Source organism: Oryctolagus cuniculus, chromosome 13 (assembly GCF_051225735.1).
Source record: "Oryctolagus cuniculus isolate XC-2025 breed Fujian yellow rabbit chromosome 13, ASM5122573v1, whole genome shotgun sequence".
In the NCBI taxonomy this organism is placed as follows: domain Eukaryota; kingdom Metazoa; phylum Chordata; class Mammalia; order Lagomorpha; family Leporidae; genus Oryctolagus; species Oryctolagus cuniculus.
The window spans coordinates 12,757,045-12,777,950 of NC_142879.1; the positions used below are offsets into that span (position 1 = coordinate 12,757,045).

At 37.5% G+C, this 20,906-nt stretch overlaps 1 protein-coding gene across 6 annotated transcripts in view; it reads right to left on the reverse strand.

Annotated features, from left to right (window-relative positions):
* The window catches only part of KCNT2 (potassium sodium-activated channel subfamily T member 2), a 409,716-nt gene that overhangs the window by 96,779 nt on the left and 292,031 nt on the right, over nt 1-20,906 (reverse strand). For 5 of the 6 annotated variants that reach the window (XR_016219489.1, XM_089312023.1, XM_017347888.4 and 2 more), the window contains 4 exons: nt 18,391-18,540; nt 16,479-16,708; nt 7,646-7,859; nt 5,427-5,532 (listed from right to left, as the gene is read on the reverse strand). Coding sequence is in view for 5 of the 6 variants with exons in the window: in XM_089312023.1 (XP_089168149.1) it covers nt 5,427-5,532; nt 7,646-7,859; nt 16,479-16,708; nt 18,391-18,540 (700 nt within the window). In the remaining variant the exon portion in view is untranslated. The remainder of the gene's footprint in view (nt 1-5,426; nt 5,533-7,645; nt 7,860-16,478; nt 16,709-18,390; nt 18,541-20,906) is intronic. The other variant, XM_051820440.3, reaches the window with a different exon arrangement.

Genomic DNA, 20,906 nt, shown 5'->3' on the forward strand with positions numbered 1-20,906 from the left:
ACTAAAAAAGTGAGATACAATAGTGTAAGATACAGCCCAATGAAATTCTTCATGAGTTTTATACTTGTTTTAAAAAGATCTTCAAACAACACTCCAGGATTTTGAAAATCACAGAAGTGTCATCCTAAATTCGGGCTCCACAGAACAGCTTGATAAAGAACTAACTACCCTAATAAAAAGAGAAAGTATAACTTGGGTATCTGTTCTCACTGAGACACTGGGGACTTCAGCTGAACAACTGTCCTGGACTATACTAAAAGGGAAAAAGGAACATCCGTCAAAATCATGAGCTCCCACGTAAAACAGCTAAATTCCCAGTAAGCTCCCAAGAGAGAAAGACATCAAAGACCAGGGACTGACTCCTGGGCCTATAGTCTTCGTGGAAGGAGCCTATCAAGTATCTGTTACTTCCTACTGCATGGCTAAAGTGAAAGGAGTCACCTCTTAGATGCACATTTCACACCTCAAGCATGCACCTGACATGACCCTCGAAACAATGTGGATTTCTTAGGCCATCACCAATGCCGTCTTAATTATAGGAGATAGAAAGACCAAACAGACTTAACTCTTAGAATTCTAGGATTTGCTTTGCTTTTGACCTATACACTGTTACCCTATATATTGACCCTTAATGTCTTGTTTTACTGGTTACAGAGCTTACTTGGGACAGTTGGAATTATCCTTGGAATCTGTTCTAACTGGTTATGATATGAATAGAATTGTATTTTAATTTTATTAAATACTCATGCTAAGCATATTCCTTTTAATAAATCCACTTTGACTTCCAGAGACACCACCCTTAGTCCCACCCCCCACCCCCAATGAGGTAATTCCAATAGAAATTATCTGGACTGAAAAAATAAGACTTAACAATACTACAAACCTCTAATGATGGTCACCACAGGTCCAGATGATGACAGATAGAAGAAATCAAACAAATATTGGAGTTGATAACAGAGAACAAAGCTTGTAGGGAAATTTTTGGTTGATTGGGATGTAGGTTACCTTTGAATTCAATGTCCTTTTCTCTAGGACATAGAGTTCTTACCCTTTTTGTTATATTATTGTTTTATGTGCTGTTAAAAATGTTGGACCAGACTCTGTTTCAGTTTGGAGAAAACCTGTACAATCCTGTTTTCTTCATCTATACATTCCCTCTCTAATCACAGAAATGTCCTTAAAAATTAATTAGCAGTCTGCAGCTTATCTTTTCTCTGAAGACTTTGGAAACAGGTTCTAAAAACAGTAATCTCAAATCAGTGAGATATTGGTCTCCTCACACATAAAGCTCACCTGTTTGGGCAAACCAATCTATGTTCACTATGGAACAACAAATGAAAATTTACTGTCATGGAAACACAAATGATTTTTCTTTTCTATTTTTATTCTTTTTTAAGATGGCCACTAGAGAAAAACAATGAAGCAGAGCCAGACTTGAATTGAATCACTAGGCTAAAAGCATTGAAAGCAGCACCTTAGGCCCTGAACTAAATGCACTCCCCAAATTCTGAGTATAATTTCACCACTTTGGAACACTTCCAAAGACTCCTTAAAATTTACTGGGCTTACCTTTCTCTGAAGGGAGGAGAGAACTTCCACTTTGACTATGACCTTGTCTAAATATGATCAGAGTCGGCGAACTCAAAAGGCCTCCATAGCCTTGGCGACTCATGACAAGAGCCTAGGGTGATTACTGACGCCATAAACAAGACTGTCAATTTGTTAAGTCAACAACAGGAGTCACTGTGTACCCACTCCTCATGTAGGATCTCTGTCCTTAATGTGTTGTACATTGTGATTTAATGCTATAGCTAGTACTCAAACAGTATTTTTCACTTTGTGTTTCTATGTGGGTGCAAACTGTTGAAATCTTTACTTAATATATGCTAAACTGATCTGTATATAAAGATAATTGAAAATGAATCTTGATGTGAATGGAGGGGGAGAAGGAGTGGAGAGGGGAGGGTTACGGGTGGGAGGGAAGTTATGGGAGGGGGGAAGCCATTGTAATCCATAAGCTGTACTTTGGAAATTTATATTCATTAAATAAAAGTTAAAAAAAAAGTTACTGGGCTTGTGTCTTCCTGGACCTTGATAACTCATATTCTTCCCTAAATAATCCTTACATTACACTGTTCATAGAACCTGTTTATTTCTATCAACACAGTGATGAGAACCAAAGATCTTCAGTTTCAGAAAATGAAGAATCTCAATCTAAATAAGGAGAGAATTGCACAGTCATGCACTTCATAATGAAAATGCAAAACTAAGACAAAGGGATCTTAAAAGTTGCTGCAGAGATAGGAAAGATGCCCTATGAAAAGCAACAAAGAGAATTATGGCTGACTTCTCAACACTAACACAGAGCACAGAAGGCCATAAATAAAGTCTCTTAAAGAAAATACTGAAAGTAAAAAAGAATAGCCTGGAATTGGACACCAAGCAAAGCTGTATTTCAAGAATGAGGACAAAATAAGAACATTTAATGGAAAACTATAATTGAGAGAATTTGTCACCAGTAGAATCCCATTAGCAAAATTTCAAAGGAGAAGTTCTAATCTATGAAGAAGGGAAATGAACACAGAAGGAAGATTTAAGACATAAAAAAGAATGAATAGAAAGAAAATGATAAAGAATGGGTGCTTAGAGAATTATTAATATATGCAGAATCTGAAGGCATATGAAGAAATAAGGTCACTTAAAAAAAGTTCATAGAAGACTTGTGGTGGGTAGATGTTTAGATCATTATAAACTTTACTACTGATGAGACAGATGAAGGAAAAATAAAACTTACCCTAAAGAGACTTGGAGAAGTCCAATTAGTAGTAATTAAAGAGAGAGAGGGGGGAGAATGAGTGTGAGAGAGAGAGAGAGAATGTAATGTTGATCACCCTGTCCAACACCAGCCTGCTGATACTGCTGAATGAGCTGGGCAACGTGAACCCAACCACATACTTCACAACACAGTAGAGTCAGCTGAAAAACCCCTCCCATAAACCCAACACTCATTTATAAGGCAGACCGCCTCTTCCAGCCTCCTGCTACCTCTCATCTCAGCTGTCATCAGTCAATCTGCCACACTCAGAAACTGCTTTAGGAGTATTGTAAAGACAGTTAACAGTCTCCGACTTTCAACAATCCTCTATCGCCTCGCCACAGATCCTCATCTTGAAAGCTGAGCTTTCCACTTGGATCAGATTCCCCATCGGAGAGAAATCACTTCTACTCTTTGGTCTCCTAATATTTTTTCCCTTTTTAACTGCATATAAAGAAAGAAAGAAAGGTCACCAGAAATTAGTCCAGGTGTATGGCACCTAAAGTATATATTTTAGGAATCGATTTAAGGAAAACAACAAAAATATCACATGTAAAAAATTAGTCATAGGATCAAAACACTCTGGCAAAAGATCTCTGTGAGTGAGATCTCAGTGGAAAAAACAGGTCTTCAAAGAAGGAGGTACCTTTCTCTGAAGGGAGGAGAGAACCTCCACTTTGACTATGACCTTGTCTAAACAAGATAAGAGTCGGAGAACTCAAGGGGCTTCCATAGCCTTGGAAACTCATGACTGGAGCATAGGGGGATTGCTGTTGCCATAGACAGGAGTGTCAATTGGTAAAGTCAACAACAGGAGTCACTGTGCACTTACTCCTCATGTAGGATCTCTGTCCTTAATGTGCTGTGCATTGAGATTTAATGCTATAACGAGTACTCAAACAATATATTTCACTTTGTGTTTCTATGGGGGTGCAAACTGTTGAAATCTTTACTTAATGCATACTAAACTGATCCTCTGTAAAAAAAAAAAAAAAAAGAAAAAAGAAAAAGAAAAGAAAAGAAAAGAAACTATCAACTCCCAACTTGACTCTCACTGGGATTAAACATGACAATAGGTCTGATCTGATTTCATCATCATTTAAAAAAAATCATCTATTATTTTTCACTTTATGTTTCTGTGTGGGAGCAAACTGTTGAAATCCTTACTTAAGGTATACTAAGCTGATCTTCTGTATATTAAGATAATCGAAAATGAATCTTGATGTGAATGGAAGGGGAGAGGGAGTGGGAAAGGGGAGGGTTGTGGGTGGGAGGGACGGTATGGGGGGGAAGCCATAGTAATCCATTATTCGTACTTTGGAAACTTATATTCATTAAATAAAAGTTAAAAAAAAAAAAGAATGTATCTGGAATAAAATTGTTAAAATAAAAAAAAAAAATTAGTCATAGGAAAACTTAGTCTTGGAAGTGGCCAGTACAGGGAAAGGGCTGTGAAATTCATGACTGATTAGGATCACCAAATCACAGAGCTGGGTGGAAACGTCAATGGTTTCAGAACATTAGCAAAATATTAAGACCCTGAGAGATGGACTCATCCTTCGCAGTGGGTCCAGATGAATATTTAGGAGCAATGGCAAAGATTCACAAAGCACCTTCAGGGAGATAAAGGCAGCAATTTCCTAATGTGTGAATCTCTTCCTCACAAGTGACAGCAACAGCCACATTTATAATGATTATCATATAAAAATAATAGCAAGAATATCAGCAAAATATATCAAGCATCAATGCCATTATTTAGTTCCTGGCACTGCACTAAACATGGGTTGATTTATATAATCCTTAGCAAAGTCCTATAAAGCTCAAGCTAAAATTATACTCATTTCATAGATTAGGAAACTGAAATTTATTGGTGAAGTTATTTGCCCAAGCTTCACAGCTTATAAGCAGACAGCTGGAGTTTTAATTCTAACTTCAAAATTTAGAATAAAAGAAAAAGTACATGGCTAGAATAGTGGCAAGTTCAAATCTCTAGGGAGAGTGTAACACTCAACTTTTTTTTGTTTTTCAGAAAGACAAACACAAACAGGTCAAGCACAGTGATTCTACTGTGAAAAAGAGGAGAATGCTGGTGTTCTTGGCAGTTTCCAGTTTTGGATGGCTTCCCCAGAACATGCAGGCAAGACAAAGAACTGCATCAAAATTTGGGAAAGGAGGAGTTAAGGAAGGCAATTCGACTTTCTAGCATGGTCATGAATCTTTGTACCTCACACATAGATAACCCGTTAGCAGGCCGAGGAACTCCACACTGCAGTCTGAAGCAGCCACAGTCAAATAAATAATGCACATTTGGCCAAGGCAATTTTGGGAGACTTGGAATATGGAAGGTGTCTACGTTTGAGATTTTGGCACCTCTCCACTTTCCTCTTTGAAAATATGACTGAGTGATTCATTTGGAAATTTAGAGAAGGGAAAAGCATCTTACTGCAGTTAAAAAACCAAAAGTTAGGACTTCATGCAATTAAACTTACACATGAAAATCAATACCTTTAAATAGATTTCAATCAAAACACCATGCAAATTGCTTAACTATATGGACTTGTAAAATGCAATAATTTTAATTTTGCAGAAAATAGAAGCAACAAGTACTTACCTTGTCTAATCTTAAGCAGCAAAATGGCACTTTTTCCTGAAGGAGATGACAAAAAGTGGGTGAGCTTCCTATGTAGGGAGAGTATGGCGGGTAGCCTTTCGCATACCTGTGAACAAGGTGAGCTGTTACCTTTGGGTAAGGCATGCAAAGGAGGATCGTTAATAACGTACACATTCCTCTGCCTTGACAAAATGTAAAAATCAGTAACTCCTTATATTACAATTATATTTTGACAAGGGTCTAGAACAGTGGGGGGCAAACTACAACCCAAGAACCAAATCTGGCTCACCACAGAGTTTTGCCAGCTCAGGATAGTTTCTGTATTTTCAATTGGCAAAGACAGAAAGACAGAAAGACAGACAGAAAGACAGAAAGACAGACAGAAAGACAGAAAGACAGAAAGAAAGAGAATAATACTATTTTATGTGATGTGGAAATGATATGACGTTAAAGCCTCAGTATGCATAAACAAAGCTTTACTGCAGCACAGCCATACTCACTCCTCTATCTTGTGCAAAGTTACTTTTGTGCTTCAACAGCAGAACTGAGTAACTACAAATGGGACCATAAAGCCTAAAATACTGATTAGCATTTTCTTTCTAGAAAAGTTTGACATCTCTCAGCTTAGAAGATTTAGATATATGTTCAACAAGTAGTATTAACTATTATAAACCACATTTAAAATCAAATGCATTATGATTCACTTTGTCATTATTCAGTAAAGCATAACCAAAAGGGATAAATGATTGAGTTAATTAGTTAAAAGCAGTTTTTGCTGGAATCATACTTAAAAGATTTTCAAAGACATTCAGTTTGTTTACCGCCTTTTAAAATATAGCCACATGCACATTTTGGTTATATGATATTGAAAGTGGAACTTCTAAGAAGTAGTAACATGAATAAAAATTAGTAAATCAAGGAGAATTCCATGAAAGTGATATTCTTTTATCCATTAGGGACATTTTTAATTTTAATTTATTTACCTACAAAATCATGAAGTTTCAGACTTATTTGAAACTGTTTCCCACGTATCATTGGCTCAAACATCAGAGCATTTTGCAAATTTATAAGCAGATAATCTCTGCCATTATTTTTAATATCTTTTATTTTTCTAGAAATAAAACTCTACTACTTCTTAATTATTTCAGAAATAAGTGTGAGGAAACAATTTAAGTCACATCCCAAAACACCATTTCCTAGAAAGATACTGGTTTTCAAACCTCACCCAACCTATAGTTCACAAATATATATTTAGTTCAAGTCAGCAATAATTGAATTTATGTGAAAGATACTGGGAAAATGTTAGGGGATGATATTATCAATGCCATTAATACCAGTACAACTACTGGTCCTACTTAATACTTACAGAATGCTTACTGTACAGAAAGAATTGTCATAGCACTTTTTTCCCTTATTTCAATTAATCTTCATATCACCCTATGAGGTAGTAATCAAACTGAGTTTACAGGTACAGAAATTATAAGCCATATGTTAATCAAAGTCATTTCCAGACAAATGGCATAAAGTAGAACTCGCACAGAAAACATTCTTTCAGATCCACAGTCAAGCTGTAAGCCACAATGCTTTCCTCAGGGGATGGTGACATAATATGCAGAATAAAACACACAAAACAGATTCTACTTCAGGCTGAAATGTGATTACTACTACACAGATTAATACTGTATTATTATGAACGCTTAAAAAAGGAAGGTAATACATCCTTACTCATAAATTTAAAATATTATTGAGGCATACTACCTGAAAAAGGCTGGCAAAAGCAGAGAGAAGTAAGTATAGCTTACGGGAGGAGACTGCTATTGCACGCCACTGAGTAACTGATCAGATTTCATTATGATATAGAATAAAAGAAATCAGACGTAGTAGATAAAATATAATAAAAAGTGTACAATTATGAAAATGGAGTATGCATCCTAGGAATTCTGATATCTATTTTTTTCTTTAAGAATAAAAGATAATTTAGAGAAAAATGAGTCTGGAAATACCTATATCAAAATTAGAAACATGGAATCTTAGAATGCTTTGTAGGCAAGAGACATGGGGCAAACAGGATGTTTTGGTAAAAGTACATAGGAATGATTCTAGAATGTCCACAAAGTAAGAATATTACTCCTTGTCTGTGGGTAAAGTGCCTAGACACATTACTTAATGATATTAGCATTAAATTCAGATATATTACACCATAGAGTATCTAAACATACTCCAAGTTCGAGGATATTTCTTCATCTGGTGTATTTTCATCTTCTGATTGGTCACTTAGAAGATCACATGTTTGAATTGATGATGTATCTGCAACCTCTAAAACAGGAGCAATGCTAGGTCTTCTTACTTCTTTACTTCCCTCTACAGGAAGAGTCAGGGTAGGGCCACTTGCTGATCTACAGCTCGTGTCTTGCAAGTCTATAGCCACAGTACCTAAAAGAACAAAACAGAAAAATCCATCATGGCATTTGCCATGTATATAACATGTTGGCCATTTAATGAGGAAAGTTAAAGTACAATCAGTGTAATCAAGAAACAGTAGTTCTGAACGCTAATTATTCCTTTTCATTATGTTTTTCTGCCCTAGATAATTAATTCTGTAATTTTACAAAGGTATATTTACTGTGTATTATTCTACAGCACAAAACATTAGAGTTTTCGAACCCTGAAGCATGTAGAAGCTTTTTTAAAAGAAATTGTTTTATTTGAAAGACAGAGTTACAGAGAGAGCTGAAGACAGAGACAGAGAGAGAGAGAGAGAGAGAGAGCAAGATCATCTATCCACTGGTTCACTCTCCAAATGGCTGCAACGTCCAGAGCTGAGCTGATCTGAAGCCAGGAGCCAGGAGCTTCCTCCAGGTCTCCCATGTTGGTACAGGGGCCCAAGGACTTGGGCCATCTTCTGCTGCTCTCCCAGGCCATAACAGAGAACTGGATCAGAAGTGAAGCAGCTGGGACTTGAACTGGTGCCCACATGCAGGCCAGTGCTTTAACCTGCTCTGCCACAGCACCAACCCCAGCATATAGAAATTTAAGAGTGAAAAAGCATACTTCTTGTTTCAATTTTTTAAGTAAAAATTGTATATTTTAAGGAGGGAAAAGACTAATGGATTTTAGCATCTTTTTATTGTATCATGGAAATAGGTCAGCAACTGATTTCTAAAAATCTTTTGAGGATATTACAAATCTTTTCAGAGCAAGGGATAGAATGCTTCTGTCTGTCAGAGTTGGTAGGAACAAAACTGGTAAGAATATTTAGTTACACCACACAAGTGGAATCTGGGGGGTAAATTTCAGAGGTTGGTGTCTGTTAATGTACACAGTACTCTGTAGCATGAGAGAGGGTAGGAGTCTGTAGTCAGTGGGAAGTCCTCTGTGGGGAGCACTTGAGTCTGTCTGAAACAGCTCTACTTAAGGAAAAGATGTGGGGAGGAGCACTCAGTAGTCTCAGCATCTAAGCAAAGCTGATGCATGTGGACACCACGGAACACACACATACTCCCTCTCTCCAAGTTTTGGCAGCATAAATACAGGATTAATCCACTCTATATTTGGTAGGGGGTAAGGAATCCTAGAAATGATGTGATGAAATCACCCATTAAGCAGGTGAGTGAACTTATTTATTTTTTATAAATTTGATTTACAAAATAAAATCACATACTACAATCTACAGCCTACTATTGTGAACTGGGATTCTTATTGACTGCAGCTGACCACGTCACCCACTTCAGAAGAAGACAAATTATCACAGAGGAACTCACTCAAGTCCCTGTCCAAATGGGCAAAATGAGAGAATCTCCACTTTTCCTTCCCTTTTCTCTATTTACAAGGTCACAGACATACCTCTTTTTATGTAAAAGTACTGCCTACTCTTATGCTGTGACTCTAATTCCCTCCTACTTCCTAAGGAATTGAGGTCTTCTATCAGCTCCTCCCCAACATAGTCGATTCCATATCACCTCTATTTCTTTATCATTTCCATGCCCAACACAGGAAACGTGAGACAGCCACATATATGTGGATTCTTTTTGATCACATCCCAACACTGCCAACACGTATCTGACACCAGGTTGAGCACTGGAACAAGTTCATGGAAGAAAATCAGAATTCATCAGTGAAGACACACATGGAAAAGCAGTCACAATTACAGAGATGAGCTCTGCTCTGAAGTTTATTTTCCCTCAAAACATTGGGTCCTCCCGTAGGTCTTCCCTGTAATACTTTAAGAGGTGGCTGTGTCTTCCAGGTGGGCAGTCTCAGCATTGTCTCTGCCTCTTTCGGAGCATTTTCCTCTCATCCTTTTTAAAACACTCAGTTATCCGTCATATGTCTCAAATTATAGGCCCAACTATCTTTCATTATTTTGATTGTTCATTTGCCCTGGGTCATTCTACTTATTTCTTATGATCTGGTTCAGTTTTCTAATACTATTTGTGTAGGTTTTTCAGGGCTGCTGAAAGAAACCACTGTGAACTGGGTGTCTTAACAGAAATGTATTGTCTCAGTGTCCTGGAACCTAAACTCCAATCAATATGTTGCCAGGGCTGGTTCCTCCTTGGGGCTGTGAAGGAGGGATCTGTTCCAGGCCTCACTCCTCATCTTCTCGGTGGCCATCTTTCCCTGTGTCTCCCTACATCATCTTCACTCTGTGTAAATCTGTGCCCTAATTTCCTTTGCCAATAAGTACACTGGTCATGCTGGACTGGGGCAAACAGTAGTGACTGCAATTTTTAACTTGATTACATTTGTCATCTCCAAATAAGGTCACATTCTGAAACACTCCGGGCTAAGACTTCCAACATATGAAATTTGGAGGATATGCTTCAATCCAGAATATCATTCTTGTCTCATCATCACCCACCTATCAAAATGCTACACATAGATTAGTATCCCTACACTCTGATCTCTCAGTTTCTTGAATTCATTACAGAAACTGCTTTTCAATTTACCTCAGCCCTTCACTTTGGTAGTTGTCGCTCCCCCTCTTCACGGAGGAATGACACAGGGCCCTGCCTAGGCTTCATATCCGAGTCACGGCACCATTATGTCGCTCCCCCTCTTCGTGGAGGAACGACACAGGACCCTGCGCTGTTCTTTCGTCTGCTCGGCCCTTCCCGGGTTTGCTGCTGGTTCTTCCCGGGTTGGCTACTGACCCTTCCACCTCCGTGGAAGGGCGGTTCCCCCTGCCACTTTCCCCACTTCCGCAGGGGAGCGGCACACCGCCGGCCGGCTCCCTGGGGGCTGCACAGGTGTTCCCCTTAGATGTTCCCCTTAGATGTTCCTGGTGCATGTTGTCTCTCTCCTCCTTTATAGTCCTCTTCCACCAATCCCAACTCTGCTACCCACATGCCGAGTACGCTGCTCTCCTCCAATCAGGAGCAGGTCCTGCTGTTTATTGGTTGAACTGGAGGCAGCTGTATAGAAGCTGTTTCCTCCTCTCCCAGCGCCATATTGTGGGAGAGCAGATGCATAGAATAAGTCTTAATTCCAGTAACAGTCTAGTCTGAGTTGCTCCCCACAGTAGTCATTCTTGGGACTGTAACTAGTAACAAAGCTGCATTTATTTATCCCTTGCATCCATCCTTCAGCTATCACTATTTCCTGTATTCTTCAGGTCACTTCCAGTGATTTCCCAACTCTAACTACAATTTTACTCTACTAGAACTTCAATTCTATTGCTTGTTCAAACTTTTCATTGTCTCCCTCACTCCTTTATGTTCTCTCTTCTCATCTCTCTTAAATTCCATATTGAAATACTATGATTAGTTTTTAGTTCATGCACTTGGCTCTTTTGATACATTTTTGATCTATAATATCCTCTTATTCTTCAAGTTCTATGCGACTGAACAGGCCTGAATAATTGAGCACATCAGTCTTTCCACATGTTCTGTCCTAATATTTGGCAAGTTCATTACGTATGTAGATGAGGTTTTCAATACTCCAGACTCAACTCCTTCTCCTCCCCTCCTTTAGTGGCCTTTTCTTTTAAGTTCATCAGCATTCACTCTCACCATCACACAAAAGATTCTGTAAGTACTACTGACTTGATATACTCTCTTTTTCTGGCATCTCATTCTCTGATACTTAACCTTACCTCCAGTCTTTCCAGCTTGCTGGTACTCTTGATCTCTTTCCTTCCTCCTCCTCCTCCTTCTTTGTCCTCTCCTTCTCTCTCTTGCTCTCGCTCTCTGAATTCCTACTGGGTTTATAATTATTTAATCTTCTACCCTTTCCATCAGATGGCTGGAAAGTCTCCTTTAAGTATCACATGTCTTTTCACTTCCTTACATGGTCTATTATTATATGCATTTTCTTGTATGTGCCCAATTTATTTGCCTTTCTCACTTCACTGTACTTTTACCAAAACATTCATTTGCTTCCTTTGTAGAAGAATTTTATGAGTGGTCTATACCTAGTCATTTGTCTTCATCATTTTTCCTTAACTTGTCTCTACTATTTTTGTTCCTAAACAAAATGGTCTGCCATTCTCTCTGCTACGCCTCCATCAAAGCAACTCTTATGAAAGCAAACAGTGAGCATGGCATTGCTAAACTCAATTGCCATGGTATGTGTCAAAGGTCCTCATTTTTGTGATCTTTGACATAGCTGATCATATGATTCTCTTGACATACTTGGGTCACTGGACTTCTAGGAGACACATGCATCAGGTTTTCCTGCTTCCTTGACAGTAGCTCTTCTGTTGTGCTCCTGCTGGTTTCTTCTCATTTCTCTGATGCTTAATATTGGTATGCCATAAAAACGTCCCATTTTACATCTGTACTCATTTCCTCAAGGATCTCATTCAGTATCACGGCTTTTTATACAGCACTTAAGCTCTGGAATCCAAAATCCACTTTGTCAGGCTATACCTTTTCCTGAAATCTGGACTCTCGTTTGTAACTGCCTGATCGACATCTTCTTCTCTGTATTTATTAGGCATATGAACTTCAACATGCTCTAAACTAAGCTCTTTGTTTCCCCCAGCCTATACCAAACATGCCTTCCCCTCAGTTTTCCCTCTGTCAATCGATGGTCATTCTCTTCTCCCAGTGGCTTAAACCAAATTCATGAAGTTCAAGTGTCTCCTTTTTTTCACAGTTCTAATCCAGTTCTTCAATGAATTATGATTGTTACACCTTGAAAGCATGTCCAGAATTTTCTCCTCTTTAACACCCTCTTAAAAACACTCTGACGTTTGTCCTGAACCATCCATTATCAACAACAATCAGTGATTGCATTAAAATATCACACAGTGAGATCAGGCCATGCTTGGCTGAAAGCCTTCAATGATTCCCACTTTACCCAGAGTGCAAGCCACAATGCTATCATTGACTTTAAAACTCAACATGATCTGGCCTCCTTCTGTCCTTCCCTCTTCTTCCACTGCTCTTTCTTCACTCACTGTGCCCAAGCCTTCACAACCTCTCCCCTGTTCCTGGGGCATCCCAATCAGTTGTCTCTGCCAGCAATGTTCTTCCTCCAGACATTCTCAGAACTAGTATCCTCATTTCCTTCAATATGTGCTCAACTGTCACCTTCTCAATGAGGCCTGCCCATCCCCTCATTTAAAAAAAAGAACAGTCCTGGGGTAAGCTTGTGCCCTCGTGGTTAAGATGCTGGTTAAGATACCCATACCTCATCTCAGAGTCAGTGTCTAGGTTCCATACCTGACTCCGACTCCTGACTCCTGCTAATGCGGACCCTGGGAGGAAGCGGTCATGGGTCAAGTAATTGGGTTCCTGTCATCCCCACAGAAAACCTGATTTGAGCTCCTGGCTCACAGCTCTGGTCTAGCCTAGTTCCCACCTTTGTGGACATTTGAGGAGTGAACCAACAGGTTGAAGCTCTTTCTCTCTAATAAATAAGAAATTTTTAATAACCAAGTCTGCCTAGAATTCATAAATCCCCTTAATTTTTCTTCCTCTTTTTCTCATTTCTTGTCAACTTTCAACACACTAAATAATTTATTTTTGTTACATGACTGATACTGCTTGTTGCCTGTATTCCTCCTGATAGAATGTGAGCTCTGTAAGTTCCAGATTTTTGTCTGTTCATGAATGATCTTTATGGCAAACACTTAGGAGAGCTCCTGGTGCCTACCAAGTACTCAGCAAATAATTGCTAAATAAATGGAAAAAGTCAGTTTTAGTACTATAGAATAAAAATAATGTGTCAATGGCAAATAGTGTTATCTCACAAAGTTTACACAGGGCCATGACATGTATTTTGGAGGTAATGAATTTAGTCTGGTACGTAAAGGATTAAAAGGAGTTACTTGAGCAATGTTGGGGGTGAACAGTAGCTCAGGTCAGTGGAATCTTACTGCGTTAATGCCCATTGATAAAATAATTAGTGAAGAATTAAATGAATTAGTCTGATTGAAGCTTAGAAGAGGAATTGAAGGGTTAAGAAGAAATCTAAGAAGGAATCATTTAATAAAAGGCATGTAAGTAAAGAGATTGAGTAATCTATCCTCTAAATTAAGATACTCGAGAACTGAAGAGGGATATTCTTTGTGATTATACCTAGAAAATGAACATGAACTAGAATTTTTCTAAGAAAATTGAGACTGATCCATGCATCTGAGAACATTTGGTCCTCGTTTCTAAACCATGCTATATTTTAGAATTTAGATTTTTTTCTAATGGGAAATAGGAAACCATTAAAATGATTTATCCAAAGGAATAGCATTATCAAAATAATGTATAGGGCCGGTGCTGTGGTGCAGAGGGTTAATCTCCTGGCCTGAAGTGCCAGCATCCCATATGGGCGCCAGTTCAAGACCCGGCTGCTCTACTTCCAATCCAGCTCTCTGCTGTGGCCTGGGAAAGCAGTAGAAGATGGCCCAAGTGCTTGGGCCCCTGCACCCACGTGGGAGACCCTGAAAAAGCTCCTGGCTCCTGGCTTCAGATCGGCGCTGCTCCGGCCATTGCAGCCAACTGGGGAGTGAACCATCAGATGGAAGACCTCTCTCTCTCTCTCTGCCTCTCCTCTCTCTGTGTAACTCTAACTTTCAAATAAATAAATAAATCTTAAAAAATGTATAAAAATTATTACTCTGGCTACAGGGTGTAAAAAGATGATGAGATGCAAGACTGGAGGCTTAGAGAGAAGACGGGTGGCTCCTGGAGAGCTGAAAAAGGATGGCAGAACTATGGTAACTATGTACATTGGTAGTGTACACGGAAGGAATGGAATAATTTTAAGAGCTATGTAATAATCAGATTTAATGCAGTTTTGTGAATTATGAAAATCAAGAGGAGAGGGTTGGTGAAAGTCAGATTGTAACCTTACAAATCAGAGGATAATGGTGTCATCTGTTCTTTAGAAAAAAATAATCTGTGGCTAGCACTGTGGTATAACAGGGTAAGCCACTGCCTTGACGCTGGTATCCCATATGGACTCGGGTTCAAGTCCCCGCTGCTCCACTGCTGATCCAGCTCTCTGCTAATAGCCTGAGAAAGCAGCAGAGGACGTTCTAAGTACTTGGGTCCCCTCCACCCATGTGGAAGACCCAGCAGAAGCTCCTGGATCCTGGTTTCGAATTGGACTAACTCAGGCCATTGCAGACATATCAGTGGATAGAAGATCTCTCTGTCCCTGTCTGTCTGTCTGTCTGTCTCTCTCTCTCTCTGTGTATGTGTGTGTAACTCAGCCTTTCAAAAAAATACATACATAAATCTTTAAAAACAAAATGGGGAAAGAATGTTGAATGAAGGTGGGAAGATTAGTTCCACTTGAATATCCTGTGTGAATTTTTCCCTAACACATGCAGATGGAAATAACCAGCAGGCAGGAGAAAAAAACAGTTATAAAGAGAGGCTTTCATTAATGATTCAGGTAAAGTGCATCCGTTTTATGAAGGACAGCATCAACTAGAGCAGATGTGACTGTTCAGGGAAACAAATAATCAAGACGCAGAAAAAAGACACTGGGCTTGTGTGAAGAATGTGGTCAACATCATCACAGAACTTAGACAACAGTGACAAAAGGGGAATGGAGACCTTGCTAAAGTAGCCTCAAGGAGATAACTGTGGATGTCAGAGCGAACTGGAGAGATCTGAGGGGACAATGAGATTTCAAGCCTGCAATAGAAGACAACTCTTTTGATGAATTTTTCAAGATATTATGGCCAAAGATTCAAAAACTGTGTGTGTGTGTATGTGTGTATGTGTGTGTGTGTGTTGATGGCAAGGCAGGGAATGGGGTGGAGACTGACAACCCAGTCCAGTGACAGGACAGGGAGTGCCAAGGGAGAAAGGGGAATGAAGTTAGGTAACAAGGATGAATTAAAGAGTGAAGTTTCCAAGAAGGATCAAGATGAGTCACTGAATAAAGACATTAGCATCAGTTAAAAGGTTAAAAGGAAGGATATATTTTAGATTACAGCAGTTTAGTAATGAAACTTTAAGGAAATTCTTACTTTCTTTTTCATAGAAAAAAATAGACTTATTCTCATGTACAAAGTAGTCAGTCTACAGGACCATATACGACAGTTGCACAGAGTCCTAGATAAACACATCTCTCTAAAGGCAACTCAGAATAGGTAAGACAGGCGCCCCCGCCCCCCAAGCAGATGACGGCACACACAGAAGGAAACAAGATAGAAGCCAGTGGCTGGGCTGAGCAAAGATGCTTATTCTTATCTAGGTCCCTATGCTTATCTAGATTTCTCTTTTATTTATTTATCTTTTTGCCCTATGTGTCATAGAAGTCAAGTTCAAGGAGAGTGTGATGGAAAATGGAAAGAAAGCTTTAACAAAAATGAAGAATATTAGAACTAGCCTCTGTTGATAACTGGATAGATAAATTACAAGAGAAGTGTTAGGTGCTTATAGTGAATTTGGAAATATAAAAGGTTACCTGTAGTTTTGTAATAGTCTACTTTTTAATTTTTTACCAACTTAACAGCTTAGAAAATTTTCTCTGTATACCTAATCTTACCTAATTCAGGGCTTAGGAATTTTAGTAAAAATTGTATTTCTTCTTTTTTCTTCTCCTTTTTCTTTTTTTAAATGATAGAACTGATTGTACTTTCAAATTTATACTCACCCATGCTGGCAATTATGCTATGTACAGGTAATCTGGAAGGTCCATGGTAAAATGACCTTGATACATTGCTTTTTCTCTGCTGGTCTTGGTTCTTAAAGGCTGAATTCTCTTCTTTGGTAATATTAATATAAAAACATATGTCTGTAGCATTCATAATGTAGCGAGGGCCTGGATTCAGCAAAATGTTTTTATTATCCTCCCTCCTGACACCAATCAAGCAAACACCAAACCTTAATTTAAAAGAAGAAAAGAAAAGCTTAAAATTATAATTCAGCATATATAAGAAAATTAGTAAATTATTATAAGGCAGAAGAAAATTGAAACTCTGAATCAGAATTTTAAAGGTCAGAAGGATCCTGAAAGTTCAAGATCCTACTTTTTACAGGAAAATAAATTATATCTTTAGTGTGTTATAAAAACAATTTAGTTGATTCTGACAAAAATAAGCTATATTTATTTATGAAGAATAGAATAAAAGAGAAAGTAACAGGGTACACGTCATATAATGACAATGTTTTGTAAACTTCTATAAGATTTATTTTGGTCAAAAGATGTAAAAGTATTTCTTTACTTTGGTCAAAAAAGTTGGCCTAAAGAAAAGAAACTTACCCAAGTTCATATGAGAACGAACAGGGGACCTTGAATTTCTTTTGGTAATGTTTCCATAATATTGAGCTTATTTTGAATTTAAAAAATTTAAGTAATCATGAATAGATGTGCAACTTAAAACAACCTCTGAATATAAGAGATTACATTAAATTTCTTTTTTTTGACAGAGGATTATGTCCCAAACATACATTTTCAGATATATGTATGTATGTATGTGTGTGTATGTATTTAATTTTTTTATTTACTTGCTTATTTATTTGAGAGACAGAGAAATAGGAGGGAGAGGGAGAGGGAGAGACTGAGAGAAACAGAGAGGAGAGGAGAGAGGGGAGATGAGGGAGGGGAGAGGGAGAGGAGAGAGAAGAGACCTCCAATCTCCAATTCACTTCTCAAATGCCTGAAGTAGCCACCCTGGGCAAGGCTAAAATTGGGAGCCAGGAACTCAAGGTCTCTCATGTGAGTAGCAGGAATGGAATAACTGGAGCTGTCTACCACAGCTTCCTCCCAGGGCGCATATCAGCAGGAAGCTGAAACTGGTAGTAGAGCCACAACTCAAACCAGACACTCTGATATAGGATGTTGGCATCCCAAGTGTCAGCTTAACTTCTAAATCAAATGTCCCTCCTTAAAATATTTTTATTTCAATGTCTTATACCGCTACAAAATAAATCAAGCAAAATATTTTAAAACAGCAAATATATATGTATAAATAGAATCATATTGAGAATTACAGCAGAATACACTAAATATTAGATTAGTGGAATACACAAGATATATTGTAAATTCCAAAAATGCTACATTAATGTGTTTTGATGCAGACAATACATTATTTTCAAGGTATACATATAATTTTATTTCTTAAGTAGGTTTTTTTCTCAAAAAAAGAAGGGAAAAAATAATGCTTCATATTTGAGATAGAAGGTGGTATTTATTTTTTAACATATTGCTTTGGCGAAGGCAGTGCCACCATCAGAATTTTTCTAATGTATAGTTTTATAAATGTTATTAGGACTGTTTAACTTTTAATCAACATTAAAAAATTTAGATTTGTAAAGAATATTATGTTTCATATGTTTATAAATTCTTAATAGGTTAAAATATTGAAAATGAGTTTAAAAGTTACTAAAGTGAATATTCCTATTATTATACTGCTGACAACCTTAGCAGACATTTCAATAATCATATAAAAGATTCCAGAATACTTATGAGCACTAATGTGGGTTGTTATTTTAGAAAACTGCGTTTAAATGTCATAACTAATTATTTGATCGGTATCTTAACTCCACCTGAAGCAGAAACATACTTTTTGTGAGCATGAAAAGAGGCATATGTAAAACTCTTTCCTTCATATTCAGCAAAAAATGTGCTTTCTTCCAGAACAATGTGGTAGACTTCATTCCCAGAGCACCTGCCGTACATCTTCTGCCACTGTTCTGGCGACTGCTGGCCTTCCCTGCAACACCAGCACACACACATACACACACACAAAGAGAAAGCAGTGACTGTGTGGTTATGCACGGTTGTCAGACAGAACTGGCAAGTACTACTCAAAGACGTATCTGCATGGTGCTCTGAATGCTGATAATGACATTATATGCGAGAGTTCCTACAAAAAATTTTGAAATTAACACTCTACATACAAGCATACTTCAAAAAATTCCTGGAAAATAGAATTAAATGTTTTTTTGGGATACAGTCAGATAGGCATGATTTTTTTTTCACAATATGCATTTTCAACAAATTTTTTTAAGATCCCTCATTTGCATGAATTTCAAAAACTTTTTCCATCAAAATAAACTTGCCGTTAATTGTATTTTCAAGGAACTTTTTAAGTGTCCTCCTACAACCTTGAGAAATAGCATATTCCTAGAAAGAGCTCTTAAAGATTCAGTTAACGAAGGCATTTACTCTGATAATCAAATAAAGATAAAACATTTTACTTTAGTCTCTAGGAAAATTCTTTTATGCCCATCCTATAAATAACATCTGCTTTATGGTCTTGATAACATGGTCAACTTCATCTCAGTTCTGGTACCTGCTTGGCCCTGTAGGTATTTGACTTTGCTTTGTATTTAACATCACATATGTCTCTATTGTAATTTGTCAATTTGATTTCATAGAAAATGTACTCAATGTCTGCCTACACTAATACAGCAGGGGCTTTTGTTACAGTTGGGCAATCTTCAACAAAAGGCACATTTTGGTAAAAGTAAGGGTCTCGATAATGGACTGAATGTTTTCCCCCAAAATTCCTATGTTAAACCCTAATCCTAACGTGATTTAGAGTCTAGATAATCAAGCCATGAAGCTGAAGTTTTCCTGCATAAGATTTGGGCCTTATTAAAAGAGGCCAATGTGAGAACACAATCAGAAGCCAGCAGTCTCCAACTCAGAAGTGCCCATATCAGGACCCACGCATGCTGTACCCAGATAATAGACTTTCAACCTCAAGAACTATGAAAAAACAAATTTGTGTTACTTATAAACCACCTGGTCCATGGTAATTCATAACAACAGCCTAAACTAAGATATCTTTGAAAGACATTTCTAATTTTTAAAGGAAAAATTTGCTACAAAATGTGTGGTTTCTTTTATTTGAGAACGTTCTGTGTTGACAAGCTTATTACCTCAATGACTTCAGAATATAAAAAGTTCAATTTATGAAAAATTTGTAATAAATATAATAGCTCCTTTTTCTATTTTTATAAAAATATTTTTATTTATTAAATGTTATGAACTCTATAAGCACAAGAAATGTGCATTCTAAAAGCAAAGTGATAAATATATAAAAATATCAATGTTTCATCATTAATCTATAGATTCTTAATCAATGAAAGACAATGACTGGTCATTGCTACCATTTAGGATTTAAAAAGCTATTTTTATACACTGATGATTGTTTAAAGGATTATGAGGGAGGCAACGCAGTTATCAACATTTTCAAAATGTCAGTAAGTGTAAAAGAATCAATTATTTTCAATGTATGTTTGATTTGGACTTCACTCCTTCTGAAGTATGCTTCAGTGGCATAGCCTGGGCCTTGGACAGCCTTATCTGAACTTGAGCTTGGGAATCTTCAGTGAGTTATTTAACTTCTCAGTGATTCTTTATCTCTCCTGTGAAAAGGAGATTAGATAAAATGCAGTAATCCATGGAAATCACTTAGAAGATGTTGGGATTACCTAAAGCAGTCAGTTAACATTACTTCACATTATTCCTTTGCTGTTCTATCTTCTTTAGAGATAAATTTGGAGACAATTTCAGCATCCCTCATCAGTTTAATAAACAAGAATGCCCTTAAAACTTTTGACTTTTCATAATGGCAACCTATTTTTGCAAATGGAAAAAAACAAAATTAAAACAGTTTTACTACTGAATGCAGATAGCTACTTCTAACTACTATTCCTCAGAATGATTGTACCAGTAGAGAAAACTGCTCTTGGCAGACAAAAATAAAATTAGCTACTTGGCAATGTGGTACTTGGCAAAGATAGATCCCATCTGAGAGGCTAGAAATGTTAAATGAAGTTGCTGGTAATTCATCAGGAATTGTTTGAGATCTACAAGTCAGCATGGGGTCAAGTAATTGTCATGTAAGGGTACTAAAAGCTATTCAAGAGAACCATAAATCTAATTCCAGAAGCTGAAATAGGAACACAATGTGGCAACTCAAAATGGAACAGAAATCAACAGTCACAGACAAGGAGGGTTCAGATGACTTTCCTTAAATCATTTGCTTTTTGTCTTGGTATTTTAAATTTAAACGTTTTATGTTGGAACTTTTCACCTCAGGAAGCATCATTTTTTTAGGATTTCTTT